Source organism: Grampus griseus (assembly GCF_964374135.1).
Source record: "Grampus griseus genome assembly, chromosome: 7".
Classification (NCBI taxonomy): Eukaryota; Metazoa; Chordata; class Mammalia; order Artiodactyla; family Delphinidae; genus Grampus; species Grampus griseus.
The window spans coordinates 33,304,081-33,324,929 of record NC_139001.1 but is presented as its reverse complement, the minus strand read 5'-3'; the positions used below and the strand labels follow the sequence as shown (position 1 = coordinate 33,324,929).

At 42.4% G+C, this 20,849-nt stretch overlaps 1 protein-coding gene across 1 annotated transcript in view; it reads left to right on the top strand.

Annotated features, from left to right (window-relative positions):
- The window catches only part of KIAA2012, a gene marked incomplete at both ends in the record, with an annotated part of 111,906 nt that overhangs the window by 75,756 nt on the left and 15,301 nt on the right, over window positions 1–20,849 (top strand). Inside the window, 2 exon segments of the mRNA XM_082658188.1 lie at window positions 2,556–2,628; window positions 20,110–20,200. Coding sequence (XP_082514314.1) covers window positions 2,556–2,628; window positions 20,110–20,200 — 164 coding nt within the window.

Below are 20,849 nucleotides of genomic sequence, written 5' to 3'. Positions count from 1 at the left end.
TCAGTCATTACCTCTATAACTCATTAAAAGTGACAGACTGCTGTCACTTTTTAGTTTTAGTTTTTCAATTCAAATCTTGAATCCGAAATATACTCAGGAAGTTTAAACAATTTAAGTATAAAAGGGTATGTCTCCCAGCTGGGTTCCCTCCCCCTTGGACACCACTGATGCTAGTTTCCTGTGTACCCTTCCTGAGTTGTAGTATGCGTATACAGTCCAATACAGGTAGAAAAATAGACAGAGACATTTTATACATGTTTTTATATATTATACACATTGCTCACAGTCTTACTTTTTTTTACTTACTATATCTTGGAGTTCTGTTAATTCATTAAGAGATGCTTCTTAATGGTTGCATTGTATTCCATTGTGTAAATTACCATAATTTATTTAACACATCCCCCATTGATGGGATACGTAGGTTGTTTCCAATCTGTTGCAACGAATGACCTTAGGTATAAGTCTTTTCACATGTGTGCTTGTATATGTAAAAAATGATAGCTTTTTGACACTTTTCTAAGCAATGGGCAGAATGTGTTTTTTTTTAAGACCTCACAGCAGCGTGGTTTGTGGGAGCTTAGTTCCCTGACCAGGGATTGAACCCAGGTCCCTGGCAGTGGAAGCGCAGAGCCCTAACCACTGGACCACCAGGGAATTCCCCAGACTCTCAAATTAAGACTACTGTATTTCTTTTTCTAACAGGGACTCATCAAGAGATTCTTTCCAAATCCCCAACTCTCTCTGCCTCCATCTCCCCATCTGTGAAATGAGAAGAATATTTCTTGTCCCTGAAGGCTCATAGCTGCATGTTGTGAAGACTCAAGTTTTATTCTTCTGAGCTTTGAATTATTCTTCTGAGCTTTGAAATTCTTCCAAAAGAGGAAGCTTGTTTCTCCCTTTTAATCCAATTTCCTGTTAGGCTAAAAGGATTTATAAACAGAATTTTTTAAAATTTATCTCTTTTCTAGTCTTCTAACTTGGCAGTTTACTGGACTGAGGCAGGTTTTTCTTGCAATCATTTTTTTAAAACCTTTCCATTTATTCAGACATGATTTTTTTTTTTTTATTGCATCAGGCCAAATGTGCTTTGTCTCCAAAGAGATAAATGCAAAAGAAAGAAAATTGCTTAGCTGTTTTAGGTTTTTTTACGTCAGAATATCTCATCAGCTGCAAACACTAAGCTAACAAGTGAGAAACACGCGGGGTAAAAAGCCATCAAACAAGAAGAGAATGTCAAACAAATTAGCAGATAACTGTGTCTTTCCAAAGCAGCTGGGGTATTTGATAATAAAGAGGAAAACTGTCAACTAAAGGGTGAGGAACTTTAGTCCCAGGAGAGGCTTCTAGGGCCCTCAGATTCCTTCTCCACAGCTGAAATGAAGCTGTGGATTAAGCAGAGATCCAGGTGACAAAGGCCAAGAGCTGGCCTCATCAAACACTGAGGGCTTTACTTGAGTCACTGACTCTACCTGCCACGTTTCCTTGGCAACTGAAGAGCTGTTCTTCCAATCCTCTAGAGAAGACCCATGGTTCTCAATCCTGGCTGCATGACGGAATCACCCAAGAAGCCTTAAAAATGCCCCAGCTCCAGAAAGTCTGATTTTAACATTTGGGGTTAGGTCCTAGGAATCTTTTTTTTTTTTTTTTTAAGCTTCACAAATAATTCTAAGACACAGCCAGGGTTGAAGACCATCGTTATAGAGATTTCTGGGTGGTGGGATTGCAAGCAGCTTGTTTGACTCAGAGAAAGAAGGAAGAGGGGATTCCATGTGATAAGAAACCTAATCTGGGGACTTCCCTGGTTGGCACAGTGGTTTAGAATCTGCCTGCCAATGCAGGGGACACGGGTTTGACCCCTGCTCTGGGAAGACCCCACATGCCACGGAGCAAATAAGCCCCTGCACCACAACTACTGACCCCATGTGCCACAACTACTGAAGCCTGCACACAGCAACGAAGACCCACCGCAGCCTAAAGTAAATAAATAAATTTATTTAAATAAAAAAAAAGGAACCTTATCTGTGGTAATCCTGGAAACCCTACAAAAGGCCAGTCTGATCCTTCTGCTGCCCTGCTTTAAACCCTCAGTGCCTTCCATTTGTTTTCAAGGTAAAGGCCAAAATCCTTAAACTACCTCCAAGGCCCTGAGAGTCTGAGTCCTTCCCACCCTTCCCACTTCACCCCATCTCTGCTCTGGTCACACTGGACCTCCCTCAAGTCCCTAGAGGTACCCTGTTGCCTTCTGCCCGTCGGCCTTTGCCTGTGACATTCTTTTTCCCACATATGCCAGGCATGGAGCACTGCTCTGATGGATGGGACAAGCCTCCCACAGAGGAGGACAGATAAGGACGGTGCTCAAGGCCACTGCTAAGCCCACCTGGCTCTTCAGGGCCCTTCACGCTGGCAGCAGAATTCTTGGACACAAGTTAAAACAGATAGACAAAGAAGAAGAGACAACTAAGAAGACTGGACCCCCTTTTACCGAAGGGCATGGACCCTAGGAGTGCTGGTACTTATTCTGTCTCATGTGTTTATTGTTGTTGTTAACCTAACAGGAAAATGGAGATGAACTGGACTATCATGAAGAACCTGGAGGACCCCTCAGAGAAAATCACCCAGGCCCTCAAGGTAGAAACAGCTGGGTTGGGTTTTATAGTCTGATTGCAATAATTGTGGGATGAACTTTGCACTGTTCAAAGATGTTAATGAGGAATGACCCTTCCATTTCGTCTCAGGTCATGGGTTGGAAGTCAGAATACAGACTCTGATGTGCTCTTACTGTATCACAAGCCAGCTGATGATAACATGCTTGTATGTCCTTGGACTTATTGAAAGATTTATTTCCTGCCAGCAGCTGCAGATTGATAGAAGAGAGTAGAGACTTTGGGGCATTACAAAAAGATCCCACAGGCACCTCTACCTCTGGCTTCTGCTTTCATAGGCTCTTGGATATGCAAGTGAGGGAGCTGAGGTTCTCTGCCTAGAGGGTTAACATTCCACAGAGGGGGGACCAGCATCTTTAGAGACCCAGCCCGTGTCGCCCACAGCTCTGGATGGCCAGAGCTCCTTGAGTGTGACTTCCTCAAAAAATGATGCTGCATTTGATAATGAGGATGATTCTTGGAAAGACTGGCCCACAACTGGGCTTTTTGGCATAGTTCATATTTTGATACCCTGAACTGGACTCTAAGCTCTTCCCTGGGGTCACCTGGGCATGCTACGTGATGCTGCAGTTAGCTAGTCCCAGGTAGCAGAGCTGGTCTTTATCCTCATTGCTTCTTGCAGGAGTGGAAACAGATGTGTGAGAGATGTATTCTCAAGGAGCGGATGCAGGGCCTGCCAGCCAGAATTGCACTGTCGTTCACCGTACAAAGGCGTCCAGCAGAGGGAGCGAGAGGGGCTGAAATCCAGCCTGTGCTGCGCACCCTGAGCCACGCACTCCAGCACTGGGTGCATCCACCCAAAGGAGGCTTCTTTTCCTACTTGGCCCTTCTACTGGAATGCCTTTCTCTAAGTCATATAAGGTGCTCTATATAGGCTAGCAGCAGCAGATCTGGGCAGCTGAGTAGAAAGCATGGGCTCTGGAATAGGACGACCTCTGCCTTCACATCCCCGCCTCAGAGTCCTCAACTGAGGTTGAAAACAGTACTGCCCGGGCTTCCCTGGTGGTGCAGTGGTTGAGAGTCTGCCTGCCGATGTAGGGGACACGGGTTTGTGCCCCGGTCCGGGAAGATCCCACACGCCGCGGAGCAGCTGGGCCCGTGCGCCATGGCCGCTGAGACTGCGTGTCCAGAGCCTGTGCTCCGCAACGGGAGAGGCCACAACAGTGAGAGGCCCACGTACCGCAAAAAAAAATTTCACTGTTTCTGGATATCAGACAAAATATTATGGTAGCCTGATCCCTGTGTTCGGTCAAACTTTTAAGCAAGGTTTCTGCTGACATAGGTCTCTCACCACCTCCATTTCCAAAGCTGAGTGACAATAGCCAGGGAAATGTGTTCCAGTCTTCAGATCTTCCATATCGTAAATCACATGTCTAGATTGTGAGCACCAAATAGGCCCCAAGGTCTTGGCAAAGTGCAGTGGAGGTTTTAGGCAGCGTAGAACACGGCCAAATCTAAGCAATGACCAAGTCAGTCAGAACAGATTTCCTGTCTCCTGACAGAGAGAGAGAGGCCCAGCTGAGTTCCATAAAGGTTATTCAGACAGACTTTAACGCAGTGAAATATCACCACAGAAAATAAAGGAAGGCATTTGCCTGTCCCGAATGACAAATGCTAATGTTTAAAAAGAATTTCAAATCTTTGAAGGGAAGAAAAGGCGGGAGTGCCAAGGAATTTTTTTTAACTATTTAAGGATCAATTTTCCCTTCATAGATCTTACGACTAATTGTCAGGATTGTTTTCCTACTCTAAATTAAGTAGTGATCTATAAGATTAATTATAAGCAGTGAGCCGGGGCCACATCCAATGAGAAAAGCATGAGTCTTGGACTTGGTGAGAATACAGCATGCAAGTTTTCACAAGATAGGTCAAATCAGCAACCTCCAGAGAGGGTTTGGGAGACTGCTCGTTTTAAATACAAAACTTTTCTTTCTGCCTCTCTTTCCCACCCCCAAAGTCCAAGGAAAGAACATAATTTCCATTCTTGTTTCAGTTCTTGTTTATTTACTAGGCCAACGGTTCTCAGACTTCGGTGTGCCTCAGAACCACCTGGAAGGCTTATAAAAATAGAGATGTCTGGGCCCTGCCTCCAGAGTTTCTGATTCACTAGATCTGGGCTGAGGTCATAGAATTTGCAATTTTATTAAGTTCCTCAGTGATTCTGAGGCTAGTGGTCCAAGGACCACACTGAGAACCACTGCCCTGGGCATTACTTCCAGAATTTAGTTCTCTGAATTTGGCAGTGACTCAATTTAATCTGTTCTTTTAAATATAATGGGAGTAGGAGGATTGGAGGACACTGTTTAGGCAGCATCACAGTGATCAAGAGCATCTATTATCAAGTCTGAGTCCCGGGGTTCAAATCCTGGTTCCACCACTTGCTAACTGTGTGGCCTTGAGTAAGTTACCAAACTTCTCTGGGCATCTTTTTTCTACATCTGTAAAATGGAGATACTAATAGTATTTATCTTGTGGGGTGGTTGTGACATAAAGGAGTTAATACATGTAATGTGCTTATAAGAATGCCTGGCACACAGTAAGTGCTCACTAAAGGTTAGGTATTAGTCTGTTTCTTAAAAACCTTAATTTTAGTAGCCTTATCAGGAGAGACTTGTTCTAAGTTGATAACAGGATGTAACATGATGCTTTATTTACTTTCCAAATCAGTCTCAATTGCAGGGAGTGGGGGTGGGATTGCTTGCTCTTGGGGAACTGGCTGAGTCCTCTGTGTAAGTCCTCCTCTTACTTAAGTCCAGGGGTGGGCAACAGACCCAATCTGAATGAGGTTATGTTGCAGTAGTGACATAACCCCTTGGAATGTGGCAGAACTTAAGATATTATCAATAGCCTTGAGAGATTTGGGGAGCCCTGCATGAGTGCAGAGGATCCCTAGTGAGTAGCCTGAAACAATGGGGGGTGGGGGACAAAAGGCAAGTCTCACAGAAAACCTTAGAAACCAATGAGCCATTTCTATTCCACCAGGAAAAAAAAGGCTCAGAGCATCATTGCTTCATTCAAGAGACAGATATGTAGTAGTTAGGACATTGGTTCTAACAAAGACCAAAATAAAGTGACTTCAAACAAGATGGAAGTTTTACTTCTGTCTCATGGAAGAGTCCAAGCTGGTAGGCAGGCGGTAGGACAGCTCCGCTCCACAGGGCTGTCCAGGGACCCAGGCTCCTTCTCTCTTATCATCTCTCTGCCACACCCTTTGCTATCACTCTTGTCTGCCTGGTCAAAGCTGGCTCAGCTTTTCCCTCACCCTGCAGGGCAGGAGAGGAAAAGGCACAGCTGCCTTTTAAGGGCCTAATTCTGGACTTACACCTCTTCCACCTCTGCTCATATCCGCTGGCCTCCTACGAGCGAGGCTGGGGAATAAAGTCTCTTGCTGGGTGTTCACGTGCCAAGCTAAGACTTGAGGGGAATGGACATTAGGTGGCAGTTAGCATCTCTGCCACGTGTGGGTCGATGGCTCTGTCTTGCAGATGCTACCACTTTCCTACCTCGTGGACTCAGAGTCACCATGGTGGGTCATTTCTCTGTTTGCTGCAGACACCATGCGTGTTTTAGGCACCCCCTCTGTGACTTGCCTGAGAAGAGGAGCTAGAGCATCCCTGTTTCCTCCATCGGTCTTTACAGAGTCAAAGGGAGGCTAAAAATTATAATGTATTTGTGAATTTGCCTGATAACTTTGAAAAGTGCAGAGACTCCTGTGAGGCTTCGGTGCTGTCATTTCCACTGACCCCAATGGGAACTGCCTAAGGACCAGACACCCTTCTTTGAAAACAAGCCCCTTATTAGGTAGTGGCCAACACCAGCTGCTCTCCATTGCCCTCTCTATCACTTGACGACACTGCCACTTCCCCCAGAGCACCAAAGCATAATTCAATTTCACACATGCTTATTGGGCAACCACTAAGTACCACTTTATAGCCCATGTGTTATGTATGTTTCTTGAGGACAAGGACTGTGCCTTAGTTAGCCAGGCCTAGCAATGTTCCATAGACGAATGAATCCAATGGATGGAGGAATGAATGAGTATTCAAGAGATTCAGAGATGACAAAACCAAGGTTCCTACCCTCAAGAGCTTGCAGTGAAGACTCAACTTTGGGCCTGGCACACACCCTGTGAAGAAACAGTGCCTGCGAGTGTTAGTAAGGTCCAAGTCCTCCAAAAGGGGTGCACCCACAGACCGAGAGCCACCAGCCAGGACCTGCATCTCCACCAAAGACACAGAAGCAGCCAACAGGGGTCGTGAATAACACTGTTGGGGAAGGACGAGCAAGTGAGGAGTGTGCTGACCCCACTGGCTTCTAGTTGAAGGGCCCACTGGCTGCCATGCCTTCATTAACCCAACAAGACTGGTCTAATCAGTGGCTAGTGCACTAAGTAGTTACATCATAGTAGAGCTAGAAGGTGAGACTCACTGGTCTAGACCCTTTCTAGCTAGAACCTGGGGCCTTGTTAGAAATGTAGAATCTGGGGTCTCACCCAGACCTACCTGTGCTTTAACAAGACCTTCAAGTGACTCGTGTGTCCATTATTATTTGGGAAACCCTGGAATAGACTCACTGAGGACCCTGGGTTTCAGATTCGACAGATATCAGTTCAGTTACCAGCTGTGCCTTTGATTAGGCCCATAGTCTAGGACACATAACTTCTCTGAGCTGTGGATTCCTTTTCCATAAACCATGGCAGTGGGTTGGATAATCTCTCAGTCCCCATCCCACACTCATGCTCTTTGCATCTATGACTCACAGGGTTGCACAGTGATAAGCAATAAGCAGCAGAGCCAGGACTGGGGCTGGGCCTCCTTCCCAAGCTCCTTCCACTACACCTGCTCCCAGGGAAAGCCAGCCACCATTTCAGTGTGTCACACATAAAGCTCTGCCACCCCAGTCACCCTTGGGTGGGCCCTGACCAAGAGAGTCTCGAAAGAGACCAGCAGTCCCCATGCTGCACGGGGGCCCAGGCTCAGCCACGGTGGCCAGTGAGTAACAGCCCAGCGGGTCAAGAATGAGAACACAGTCTTCACCACGGTCCTCCTGTACGGGCATGAGGCCGCAAGAGACCTGCTGGCCTCTCTTGGCTTCCACTTCCTCATCAGAAAATAACAAAACTGATCTTCCAATCTCTTCCTCTCATTTCCTATGACTCAGTGACCTTGGGATTGTTTCTGTTAAGGGGAAGAGTGGAAGTCTCAGTGTTAGCGCTGAGACAGCTCCAGGGTTCAGACCCCAGGCTCGGGCCTTAGGTCTTTAACCACTCGCTGCATGAATGGAAATTGCCTTCATTTACTTAGGGACCGTTTGCTGATCCCCTACTGAGTGCCAGGCCCTCTGTGGTTGGATGAGACACACTCCTTATGAAGCTCCCACTCTAATAGAGGAGCCAGACCTGGGCAGGCCTGGTTAGAACCACCTCTGTGTTCAATGTGTTTAGTGTTCCCAGAGAACACAGGAAGGACAACTGATCCAGACCAGCATGGGAGAGACAGGGAAAAGTCAGGGAGGGCTCCCTGGAGGAGGTGATGCTGGACATGATGGAAGGAGTTTAGTGAACCCAGAGTGCATTTGCAGTAAAGCCATTAAGACAGGGGTAGCAGTTCACACTCACTGTGTGCCAGGCATCAGGCTAAGCATTTTCTGTCAATTGTTTCATTTAACTTTTATAACAATCCTGTAAAGAAGGAGCTCTTATTATCTCCATTTGCCAGATGAGAACACTGAGGCACAGTGAGGTTAAGGATCATGTCCTTGGTCACAGAGCTGGGCAGAGGCGAGGCTCCAGACCTGACTGACCTCCCAGACTCCATCTGTAGAAATCAAGTCTAGTTGTTAACAGTTACCAAAAGGAGCGTTTGCGGATCCTGGAGTTCTGGTAGGTAAAGGGCAAGAAAGCAAAAAGGTCAAGGGGAAATAGAGGAGAAATGCTTCACACACATATAAAGTGGAGAAATCGAAATGAAGAGAATCTTCAGGCAAGTTTTTCAAAAAGAAAAAAAAAAGTGTGGCAAATCGGGGGAGCGAGGAGAGGACGAAAGGTCCCAGCAGGCGGCGGCGGGGCGCGCCTTCCATCGTCTCCCGCCCCCCACCGGCGGCTCCAGGGGCCGGCGGCGCCCGCTCTCCCGCCGGTGCCCGCCCGGCGCCGCCGCTCCGCCAGCGCGAGGCCGTCTCCACCTGTCGCCTCTGACCTCCTTGCAAACGGAGCTCCTTGCAGCGAGCTCGGGACTCCAGGCTCGGCTTGCCCCAAAGGGTCGGCTCTCCGGGCCGCATCTGTTAGTCTTTTCTTCTCTCTGCGGTAGCTTGTGATGTCGCTACCCGCTGGCACCTCCTGCGGATCCCAGGCCTGGGTGGAGACTCACAGAGCTAGACAGTCTCAAAATCTACCAAACAGACCGACTTAGACTCTAGGGAAGAGGTGGGAGGCAGGCAAACGGGAAACACCTTGAAGTGCCAGACAATTTAAACTTTTAAATTTATAAAGCTTATCTTTTGGCTAGTTTTCCACACATGTCACTTGGGTGGAGAAAAGGGAAGGAATTTTTGGCATTTACTCTGCAGAAAGACACTTTGCTAGGTACTTTCTTTTTTGTACTTTTATCTTATTTAATCCTCACCACAACCTTATGAGATAAAGTACATTATCCATATTTCACGGATGAGGCAAATGAGGCTCAGAGAGGTTAGGTAAATAGCCCAAGGTCACACAGCCAGTAAGTGAAGGAGCTGAGATATGAACCCAGGTTTCTATGACTCCAAGCCCCTGGCTCTTTAAGAGAGCCATCCATGTGTTTCTGATTAGGAAATAGTTACAAGGTTGAAGAAATACCACAAAATAATGGCAGCATTTTTTGAAAGCCAGCATGAAACTTGGAGATTATTTAGAATCTCTAGAAGTTCTTTTATATTGTAGATAAAGGAAACTGAGGTCTAGAAGCCAGGAGAATTATGCAAAATCGTGGCTAATTATTAAAACCAAGGTAACCCAAGTCTCTCTCAACTCAGTGTCTGTAGGTGTTTAGTTTAGTTCAATTTAGTTTGGTTTTGAAAGCGTTTCCTCAGGGGTAGTTCCTGACTCCAGGAATAAACAGCTCCAAACGGAGCAAGTGGGGACTTCCCTGGTGGTCCAGTGGTTAAGAAACCACCTTCCAGGGGACACGGGTTCTATCCCTGGTCGGGGAACTAAGATCCCACATGCTGATGAGCAACTAAGCTCACTCACCACAACTACTGAGCACACGAGCCACAACTAGAGAGCCCAAGTGCCGCAACTACTGAGCCTGCATGCCACAACTAGAGAGAAGCCTGCACACCACAATGAAGAGCCCGCAGGCCACAACGAAAGATCCCGCATGCCACAACAAAGATCCCACAGGCCGCAACAAAGACCCAACGCAGTCAAAAATAAAATAAATAAATATTAAAAAAAGAAAAAAAAAAAAAAGGAGCAAGTATAATGACTGCCCAATCTGTGCCAAGAAGTGAAGCAGCCAGTGATGCAAAAATTTCTCTTAACGCTGGGGAGAAAATAGGGAGACAAGAAATATGTGCCCAGGAGTTGAGGCACTGCCATTACGTCAGAATCCACAGCCTGGAAGATGGCACTACTGCAAAGGGCCACCTCACAACATGGGTTGGGGCTCCTCACTTCCTCTCTGTGTGAGGCCTGCACAGTCACCCTACACTGCCAGGCTCTGCTATCTGGAGCCCTGGTACTGGCTTCAGCATAGTCTGCTAGTTCTTATCAGCCTACATCAGGGGTCCCCAACCCCTGGGCCACGGATCAGTAGCGATCCGTGGCCTGTTAGGAACTGAGCGACACAGCACGAGGTGAGCGGCAGGTGAGCAAGCGAAGCTTCATCTGTATTTACAGCCGCTCCCCATCGCTCGCATTACTGCCTGAGCTCCTCCTCCTGTCAGATCAGTGGCGGCATTAGATTCTCACAGGAGGGCAAACCCTACTGTGAACTGCGCATGTGAGGGATCTAGGTTGCACGCTACTTATGAGAATCTAATGCCTGATGATCTGAGGCGGAGAGCTGAGGCGGTGATGCTAGCGCTGGGGAGCGGCTTCAAGTACAGATTATCATTAGCAGAGAGCTTTGACTGCACAGTGACCATAATAAATCAATTGCTTGCAGACTCATATCAAAACCCTATCAGTGAGTGGCAAGTGAAAACAAGCTCAGGGCTCCCACTGATTCTGCATTATGGTGAGTTGTATAATTATTTCATTATATATTACAGTGTAATAATAATAGAAATAAAGTGCACAATAAATGTAATGAGCTTGAATCATCCCGAAACCATCCCTGTCCCCCATCCATGGAAAAATTGTCTTCCACGAAACCGATCCCTGGTGCCAAAAAGGTTTGGGACCGCTGGCCTAGATGACCTACATCCTCTAGTATTACTCCTTTATTTCTCCTTCTGGAAAGTATTTTCAAAGTTCTCCTCTATAGTGGGAAGTGACACATCCTTAGGACTGTTTCTGACTCACTCCACTCAGCCCAGGATGGAAACCCCAGGGAAGACCCCAGAATCCCAGAATACAACTGTTGCCCTTTGACCCTGAAAATTCTCTTCACCTTGCAGGAAGTAAAGCTCATTTCTAACTTGAGACCTAAATTCATCAAAACCAAAAAGCAGTTGAAACTAGAGACAAGAACAGCATAAGAAGAAAATTTATAGACCAATCTCACTTATGATCAAAGATGCAAAACTCCTAAATGAAATATTAGCCAATCAAATCATTATACACACACACACACATACATATCTATATACCATGACTGAATTCAGTTTACCGCAGAATTAAAAATGGTCTAACATTTGAAAATCTGTTTCTGTACTTAGGGTCATCTCAATACATGCAAAAAGAAAAATAAATTTATAAAATTCACCCATTCATGATTTAAAATTATCAAACAAGGAATAGAAGAGGACTTCCTGATTTTGATAAAGAGTACCTACCAAAAGACTTCCATCGTGGCGCAGTGGTTAAGAATCTGCCTGCCAATGCAGGGGACACAGGTTTGAGCCCTGGTCTGGGAAGATCCCACATGCTGTGGAGCAACTAAGCCCATGCACCACAACTACTGAGCCTGCGCTCTAGAGCCCACGCCACAACTACTGAAGCCCCCGCGCCTAGAGCCTGTGCTGCACAACAAGAGAAGCCACCGCAATGAAAAGCCTGTGTACCGCAACAAAGAGTAGCCCCTGCTCGCCGCAACTAGGGAAAGCCCGCGCACAAACACGAAGACCTAACGCAGCCAAAAATAAATAAATAAATAATTTTTTAAAAAATAGAGTACCTACCAAAACCTGCAGTAAACATCACACTTTAATGGTAGAACTTCAGAAGCAGTCTCTTTAGAGGCAGGACTAGGATAAGGACGCCCTCTATCATTGCTTCTTATTCAACATTGTACCAGTACAGTAGGGAAGGCAAAATAAAGGAAAAGGAAGAGGATAGAAAGGAGGAAATGACACTGTCATTATTCTCAGACAATAGTATTACCTATGTGAAAAATCCGAGGGCCTCTATAGACAAGCTATTAAAAGACAAGCCATTAAAAGACAAACAAAAAAATTCAGCAAGATTACTAAATATACATCAATAACAAAAATCAATTGTGGAAAAAAATAGTATTTGCAAACATAAAGTACAATTTATAATGCAATTTTAAAATAATTCTTATTATGGAAAACCCCAAACATACACAAGGGTGGACAGAACAGCACCAATGAGTTTCACGTACCCATCTCCTGGCCAATATTGTTCACCAATATCCCCAATTCCTTCCTGCCTTCTATAGTATTTTGAAACAAATTCCAGGCTCATATCATTTTACCCATATACACTTGAGTATATATCTTTAAAAGACAAGGAAAGACTCTTTTGCCATAACCGTAATACCACTATTATACCTAAAAATTAGAACTATTCTTTAATATAATTGAATATCCAATCAGTGTTTTCAACATTCTAATTGTCTCAAAATTATTATAATTGTTTTAGAGTTTGTTTGCAATCGGTTGATACGGCTTTTTTTTTTTTTTTTTTTTTGGCTGCGTTGGGTATTCATTGCTCAGCCCGGGCTTCCTCTCGTTGCGGCGAGCAGGGGCTATTCTTCATTGCGATGTGTGGGCTTCTTATTGCAACGGGCTCTAAGAGCGCAGGCTCAGTAGTCGTGGTGCACAGGCTTAGTTGCTCCGCGGCATGTGGGATCTTCCCAGACCAGGGCTTGAACCGGTGTCCCGTGCGTTGGCAGGCGGATTCTTAACCACTGCGCCACCAGGGAAGTCCTGACACATGGCTTTTAAGGGTCCTTTAATTTATCGAGTCTTCTCATTTCTATTTTCTTTCCCCTCACTTAGTTTATTTTTAGGAAACTGGGTGACTTTTACTATAGAGTTTCCCACAATCTAGATTTCTCTGATTCAATCCTCAAGGTATAGTTTAACATGTTTCTCTGTCTTCTGTATTTTCTGTAAGTTAGTACTTGGATCTAGAGACTTGATCAGATTCAGGATTGCCTTTCACAAGACCACTTCATAGAGGGCATTGTGTTCTTCCATCAGGAGATGTAACGTTTGCCGGTCTCTTCACGATGCCACCAGCTACAGATCCATTCATTCATTAAAGGTTATGAATTACTTGGGAAACTCCTACCAAAAAAAATTTTTTTTCTCTTCTACTATTTAGTTATCTAATGGTACATATTATATAGGAAGGCAGAATAAATGTAATTTTAAAATATATATATGTCAATAAATTTAAAAAGCAATAAATCAAAAAAAAGATGTGTTAGACGTTCATGAAGAAATTATAAAATCTTATTAAATTAACTAAAAGTAGGCCTGAATAAATATAACATTATATATAGTGCTATGTATAATGTTCAAAGATTTGAAGGTGACAGTTCTCCCTAAATTAATCTATAAATTCAATGCAACTCTATTTTTTAAAATCCCCAGTAGGGTCTTTGGTGGAACGTGATAAGTTGATCGCAAAATGCATAAAGAAGTGTCAAAAATAGCCAATACAATTTTTTTTTAAAGTGTGGGGTCCCCACCAATGAATGGGTCACCCTGGAGTAGTTCGTTAGTTAGTTGTTTATTTATTTATTTATTTTGGCTGTGCCGGGTCTTAGTTGCAGCATGTGGACTTCTCAGTTGTGGCATGCAAACTCCTAGTTTCAGCCTGCATGTAGGATCTAGTTCCCCGACCAGGGATAGAACCCAGGAGCCCTGCATTGGGGGGGACCACCCACTGGACCACCAGGGAAGTCCTGCCAATAAAATTTTGAAGAAAAACAAAGAGGAAGAGTTTACCCAGCCACATATCAAAAATTACTTTAAGGCTATGATATTGACTTAGGGACAGACAGAAGGGAGAATCCAGAAATAAATGCACCCATATACAGAAATGAAATGTGACAAAAGTGGTATTAGAAAACAGTGGGGGAGAGAATGAGCTATTATTCCCTATATAATTTTCAGATAACTGGTTATCCAATTTTTAAACCTTACCTCACAAAATAACGGATGTATTCAGGATCTAAATGTGAAAAAGCAAAATTCTTAATCTTTTAGAAGAAAATATACAAGAATATCTTTATGAATTTGAGAAAGGGAAAATTTTCTTACCCATGATTCAAAACACAAACCATAAAGAAAATTATTGACAAACCCAACTATATTAGAATTAAAGTTTTTGATATGTTAAACAGAGTTAAAAGACAAATACAGATTAGAACACAATATCTGTAGTGCATATACCCAACAAAGAATTAGTACCCCAAATGCACCAAAAACTGCTACAAATAGAGAAGGCAAAAGACAATCAACCCCGGGCTTCCCTGGTGGCACAGTGGTTGGGAGTCTGCCTGCCCATGCAGGGGACACGGGTTCGAGCCCTAGTCGGGGAAGATTTCACATGACACGAAGCAACTAAACCCATGTGCCACAACTACTGAGCCTGTGCTCAGGAGCCCACGAGACACAACTACTGAGCCTGCGTGCCACAACTACTGAAGCCCACACACCTAGAGCCTGTGCTCCACAACAAGAGAAGCCACTGCAATGAGAAGCTCGTGCACCGCAACAAAGAGTAGCCCCCGCTTGACGCAACTAGAGAAAGCCCGCGTGCAGCAATGAAGACCCAACATAGCCAAAAATAAATAAATAAATATTTTTAAAAAAGACAATCAACCCAAATGAAATATGGGTGAAAGATGTTAATAGGTAATTAACAGAAGAGGAAACCTAAATAAATGACCATTTATCTTAGTCAAACTTGCTAATCAGGAAAATTCAAATTAAAAGAAAAAGAGATATTTCATATATACCAGATTAGCAAAAAATTTTGTCTGTGAATATTCATTATTAATGAGGATATGGAGTTTTAGAAACTCAGAGCAATTTGGAAATACCCAATAACTTGAAGATGCATATACCCTGCAACCCAACAAGTCCATTCCCAGGTATACGTTAGAGAAACTCTTTCATGTATGAACAGTGACTCACTCAAGAAGGTTCATTGCAGCATTGTTTGTAATCACAAAAAACTGGAAATAAAAAGCCATCAATAGCAAAATGGATAAATAAATTGTGGTAAGTTTATACAACGGTATAATAAGGTACAAGAGCTTAAAATAAGTGAATGGAAACTGTATGTATTAACAGGGGTTACTCTCAAAAACAAGATTTTAAGCAAAATAAAGCAAGTTGCAAAAGTGACATAAATGATATTACTGGTACGAAGTTTTAATATGTAAAATCATATTATATGTTGTTTAGAAGTGCTTTATATGTGGTAAAGATATAAAAATATACATGAGGACAGTGTAGGAGAGAAAAAACTTTTTTTTTTTTTTTTTGCGGTACGCGGGCCTCTCACCGCTGTGGCCTCTCCCGTCGCGGAGCACAGGCTCCGGACGCGCAGGCTCAGCGGCCATGGCTCACAGGCGCAGCCGCTCCACGGCATGTGGGATCTTCCCGGACCGGGGCACGAACCCGCGTCCCCTGCATTGGCAGGCGGACTCTCAACCACTGCGCCACCAGGGAAGCCCAAGAAAAAACTTTTATCTACTCTCTTAGAGGCCCTGCCTGGGCTGGAAAATTAAACTGACAAAGACAAACTAACAGGAGAAAAGCACACAAATGTATTTAATGTAAGCTTTATGTGATGCAGGAGGATTCATAAGGAAGTAGTTAAGCCTGAGCATCTTTATACTTGGTTTGATGAACAGTGGACAATGTGATAGTACAAAAGGTAAGTGCAAAGGGTAATTAACTGGGGGAAACAGAGCAAGGCCTGTTTGTTTGGGTTCCTCTCAGAGTCGCTCTGTCTTCAGGGATAAGGGCACCCCTTTCCTCCAAGTAGAACCTACCTCTCACATGAGTAGCCGTCTCATAACCTACACTGCCCTTTCTCAAATTCCTTCAGCTTAAAATACTCAGTATGTCAAGGTGCCATGTTTGGGGGTAGCATATTCTGAACCCAGTCAACTGATAAATACCAAATTTAAGAGAATGGTTACCTCTAGGGAGAGAGTGAGGGAAATAGGATTATATGTGATACAATAAAGTCTTAGACTATATCTTAAATGTTTTCTTTAGTAAAAAAATGTGAATCAAATATGGCAAAATGTTAAGATTTCACAAAGGTAGGTGGTAAGTTCATGGGTAATCATTATATGGTCGTTTTTCTATACTCTGCCTTCCTAAAATATTTTACAGATTTTTTTAAGGCAGTTAAAAGTTGTAGGTTATTATTCAAAGTACTGACTTAGTTTATTCCAATACTTCCTAAATATAAGGTTATTTTACTAGAGAAACAAAACACCCTGCTATGATCCATGTCCCAGCGACAGGATTTCAATTCTAATCAAAGTGGTGAAATCACACCAATTGTAGAACCCCATCTTTTGGTCAATACAAACGCGCCCTCTGCTGGTCATATGGTGCCCTGTCCCAAAGTTCAAAATAGTGGGGAAGAGCAGTGAAACTTGTTCAATGAAACAGCTTTTACCAAGCCAGCCAAGTTAGGGAAAGAAACTCTCACAGAATTCCTCTCAATCACAAAAATACTTAAGTCAGCTCCCACTCTCTATTACTATTACATATGATCCAAGACAAAATAAATTCCAGGGTACCACCGCAATCAACCTTTCCAGTTCCCTCAACCACCATGTACATTAACAATTCTGTCCCTACTCCAAAGTCTGGAGGTTGATGTATGAGATAGTAGATGCCACCCTTAACATTTGGGAATGGCAGAAGAGAACCCAAGTTCCTCCGGGTGGTGGTGCGGACACCACTGAACACTGAAAAATGGATAAACTAGTATTAAGGGAATAATGCTGGTGGGATGACAGGTAAATTTTTTCTTTTCAAATCTTTCTTTAAAGTTATAATACCTTTAAACAAAATTGAGGAAAAATCAATTAATTCATGCAAGAATCTACTGCTCAAAGAGAGAGGGAAGTGAGGATTGAATATTAAGAGTCTTCCTTTCAAAAAACATTTTTTAAAATTATTTCGTTTTGCTTTGTTTTGCTTTGTGCTAATATCCATCTTCCCCACTAAAATTTAAGCTTCCTGAGACCAATGTGTGAATCCGTCCTACTCACCACTATATTCCCAGCACCTAACACAACGACCATCAGGTAGTAGGTATCTAATAAACATGTGATAAATAAAGGAATGAATGACCATTTCCTTGGAGTGTAAATTGGTACAAATTTTCTGGGGAGCAATTCAGCAGCAGACATTGTGCCTTTAAGACTGTACATTCTTCAGTAATCATAGATGTGGACAACGAGTAAGTCCTTTAATAATCAGAAACATTCCTTTCAGGGATATGCTATGCAAAGTTCATTTTAGTTATAAAAAAAATTCAAAACAACCTGAATTTTAAAAGTTACATGTTTGGTTAAGTCTATTATGGTATATCCATATGATGAAATGCTATGCTGTTATTAAAATCATTTTTAAGAATATTTAATGATATGGGAAATTCTAATAATGTAAAAATAGATTAAAATTATATATACATTATTTTATCAACTCTATTAAAATATGAGTATATATTTATTATATATGCATGAAAGTATACACACCAAAGTATTTTACTGTAGTTGTATGTGAGTAGAGGGATCATGAGTCAGGGGTTTTTTGTTTGTTTGGTTGGTTTTGGTTCTTGTTTTTAACAGGTGCCAGCACTGTTTTAGACACTTTATTTGTATTAATATATCTTTAAGTTTTTAAGCAGCTTTATCAAGAGATAATTGCCTTATAATAAATTACACCTATTTAAATTGTACAATTAGATGTTTTCTTTAAGTGTTAAATATTACTTTTTCTATAAAGATTTTAATGCAATCAACTTCACTTTTCCTTAGATTTTAATTATGTATAATTATTTGGTAGAATATAAAATTATTCAACCAACAATTTTCTTCTACTGAGACATTAAATATTGTTATGATTTGTAGGGGGAGGTTCTAGTTTTCTTGAGATTAATTGATATATAACGTTGTATTAGTTTAAGGGGTACAACATAATGACTTTATATTGCAAAATGGTTACCACAATAAGCTTAGTTAATGTCAATCAGCAATAGTTACAATTTTTTTTCTTGTGATGAGAACTTTTAAAATCTACTAGGTAAGTTCTGATACTGTATATGTCGACACCCAGGAAACTATCACCACAATCGAGATAAAACATTTCAGGGGACTTTCCTATTGGTCCAGTGTCTAAGAAACAGCACTCCCAATGCAGGGGGCCCGGGTTCGATCCCTGGTCAGGCAACTAGATCCCACATGCCACAGCTAAGACTTCCATGCCGCAGCTAAGAGTTTACATGCTGCAACTAAAGATCCTGCATACCATAACTAAAAGGTCCCACATGCCGCAACAAAGATTGAAGATCCCTCGTGCTGCAACTAAGACCTGGTGCAGCCAAATAAATAATTTTTTTTTTAATTTCATCTTTCCCAAACGTTTCCTCATGCATCCCCCAACTCCAGTCTCTATCATTTCCAGACAAACACCGATCTGCTTTCTGTCACTATAGACTGGTTTGCAGTTTCTAGAATTTTATATAAATGGAAGCATACCATGTATACCGTTTCTTTGTCTAGTTGCTTTTACTCCCCATAATTCTTTTGAGATTCATCCATGTTGTTGAGTGTATCAACACTTCATTTCTACTTACTACTGAATAGTATTGCATTGTATGTATATACTAGCCTGTTTATCCATTCACCTGTGGATGGGCATTTCGGCTGTTTCAAGTTTTTGACTATTGCAAATAAAGCTGCTATGACCATTTGCATATAAGTCCTTTTATGGACATATGCTTTCATTCCTTTTGTGTAAAACACCTAGAATAATGGTTGGATGCTATGGTACATCCAATATTTAATTTTTTAAGAAATTGTCAAGCTATTTTCCTAAGTGGTTGTACCATTTTACATTCTAACCAGCAGTGATTGAGAGTCCCAGTTCCCCTGCATCTGTGTTAACTCTTGATATACTCAGTCTTTTTAGTCATTCTAATAATTATATGTTGATTGGCAGGGAGGGTTCTTCTTTATGCTTGTGTTTTCCAAATTTTCTGCAATGAAATATATGTTTCATAACTAAAAATTGCTTACAGTATCTACAATAAAAAGTAGCCTAGTCTAATATGAAGTCAGTCTGGAGACTTCTCATTCTGAAAACTACCCAATACGGTCTTCAGAGCACCCAGCAATAGCTGTGTAGCCTGCATAAGCCTTCCTCAGAATATAACTTTTTTTTTAAATCAGTTTTCTTTTCAATGATATAATCACACTGGGGTTTTAAGAAAAAATTTAAACACATACACCTCTTTATCTAGCATGTTATTTCCTTTTTTTTTTTCTCTTCCAGCTTTTACAGTTTTAATACACAATTCTATAGTTTTCTATTTTTACTTGTCATTATATCATATTTTCCATATCATATTTTCCATGCTGATTTATCTTTTCAACCATAATTCTAAATGTCAAATTAATGCATCATAAATTTCCCATTGTTTGGCTGTTTCTAATTTTTTATTATTAATGATAATGCTGTAATAAATAACTTTGTACAAAAAGCTTGTTTCTTCTTTTAAATTATTTCCTTATGAAAATACACAGGAGTGAGATTCCTGATCAAAGACAAGAACGTTTTTCTAGGTCTTGATATGTACTGTCACATCGCTTTCCCAAAGGGGCTTACTGATTTTAATGTCACTTGCCACGTGTCAGCACTAGTTTCTGCAGCACTTGCCAGTTTCCTAGGTATAACATACCTTGTTGTGCTAATTTGCACGCCATTGACTGCTCACCAGAGTAGACGTTTTCTCATGTGTGGGATCACTGTCTGCTGTCCTTTGCTAATTAAGGATGCTTTGTCTTCACAGACCCAGAGAGAAGGAGTATGACCCTTGACACTCTTAGTGCTTCCCTGGCTGAGCACACCCAGACCCCTGAGGCAGATACTGTCCAAAAGGCGTAAGTATTCAAAGTCATAATGACATGGACTTCTCTACTTTTGTTTTTCTTTCTTTTTAATTAACTTCATTTCCGTTTTTTCCTAAGAGGCATGAAGATTCTCAGCTAACCAGCCCCATGCTCTACCAGCCAGAATTAAATTATTGTCTAAGAAACAAAGATTCTTGGGGAGGATTATACTGTGATGTGTTTCCTACTTAAACATATTCTTTGGCTGGGTGGGTGAAGAGTGAAATGGAACTCTAACTACGTGGAAGCAGCTTTCTCCATTTTTCTACATATCTGAGCTCTGCAGACATGCCTCGAAAGCAGAGGTCTCTCAGCTCAACCTTGGTTTCTCCTCTCAGCATTCACTCAGCTCTGGGTAAAATCAATAATACCAATAATACTAATACAAATTGCTAACGTGTATTAAGTGATTCCTGTGTGCTCACCATGTGCTTACTATGAGCTCATCAGCCAGCAGCTCGGCCGGTCAGGCCCAGTCATTTCACCCAAGCCCCAGTTGGCAGTGGCAAGCTGGACCGATAGCCTCTGTGACCTCCCATGAGCCTTGGTGACTTTAGAACCTGCTCTCACCTGCCTCATGGTATAAGGATTCCCTCCTGGGTCAGAAAGGCTGGGTGCTCTCTAGGAACAAAAAAGGGAA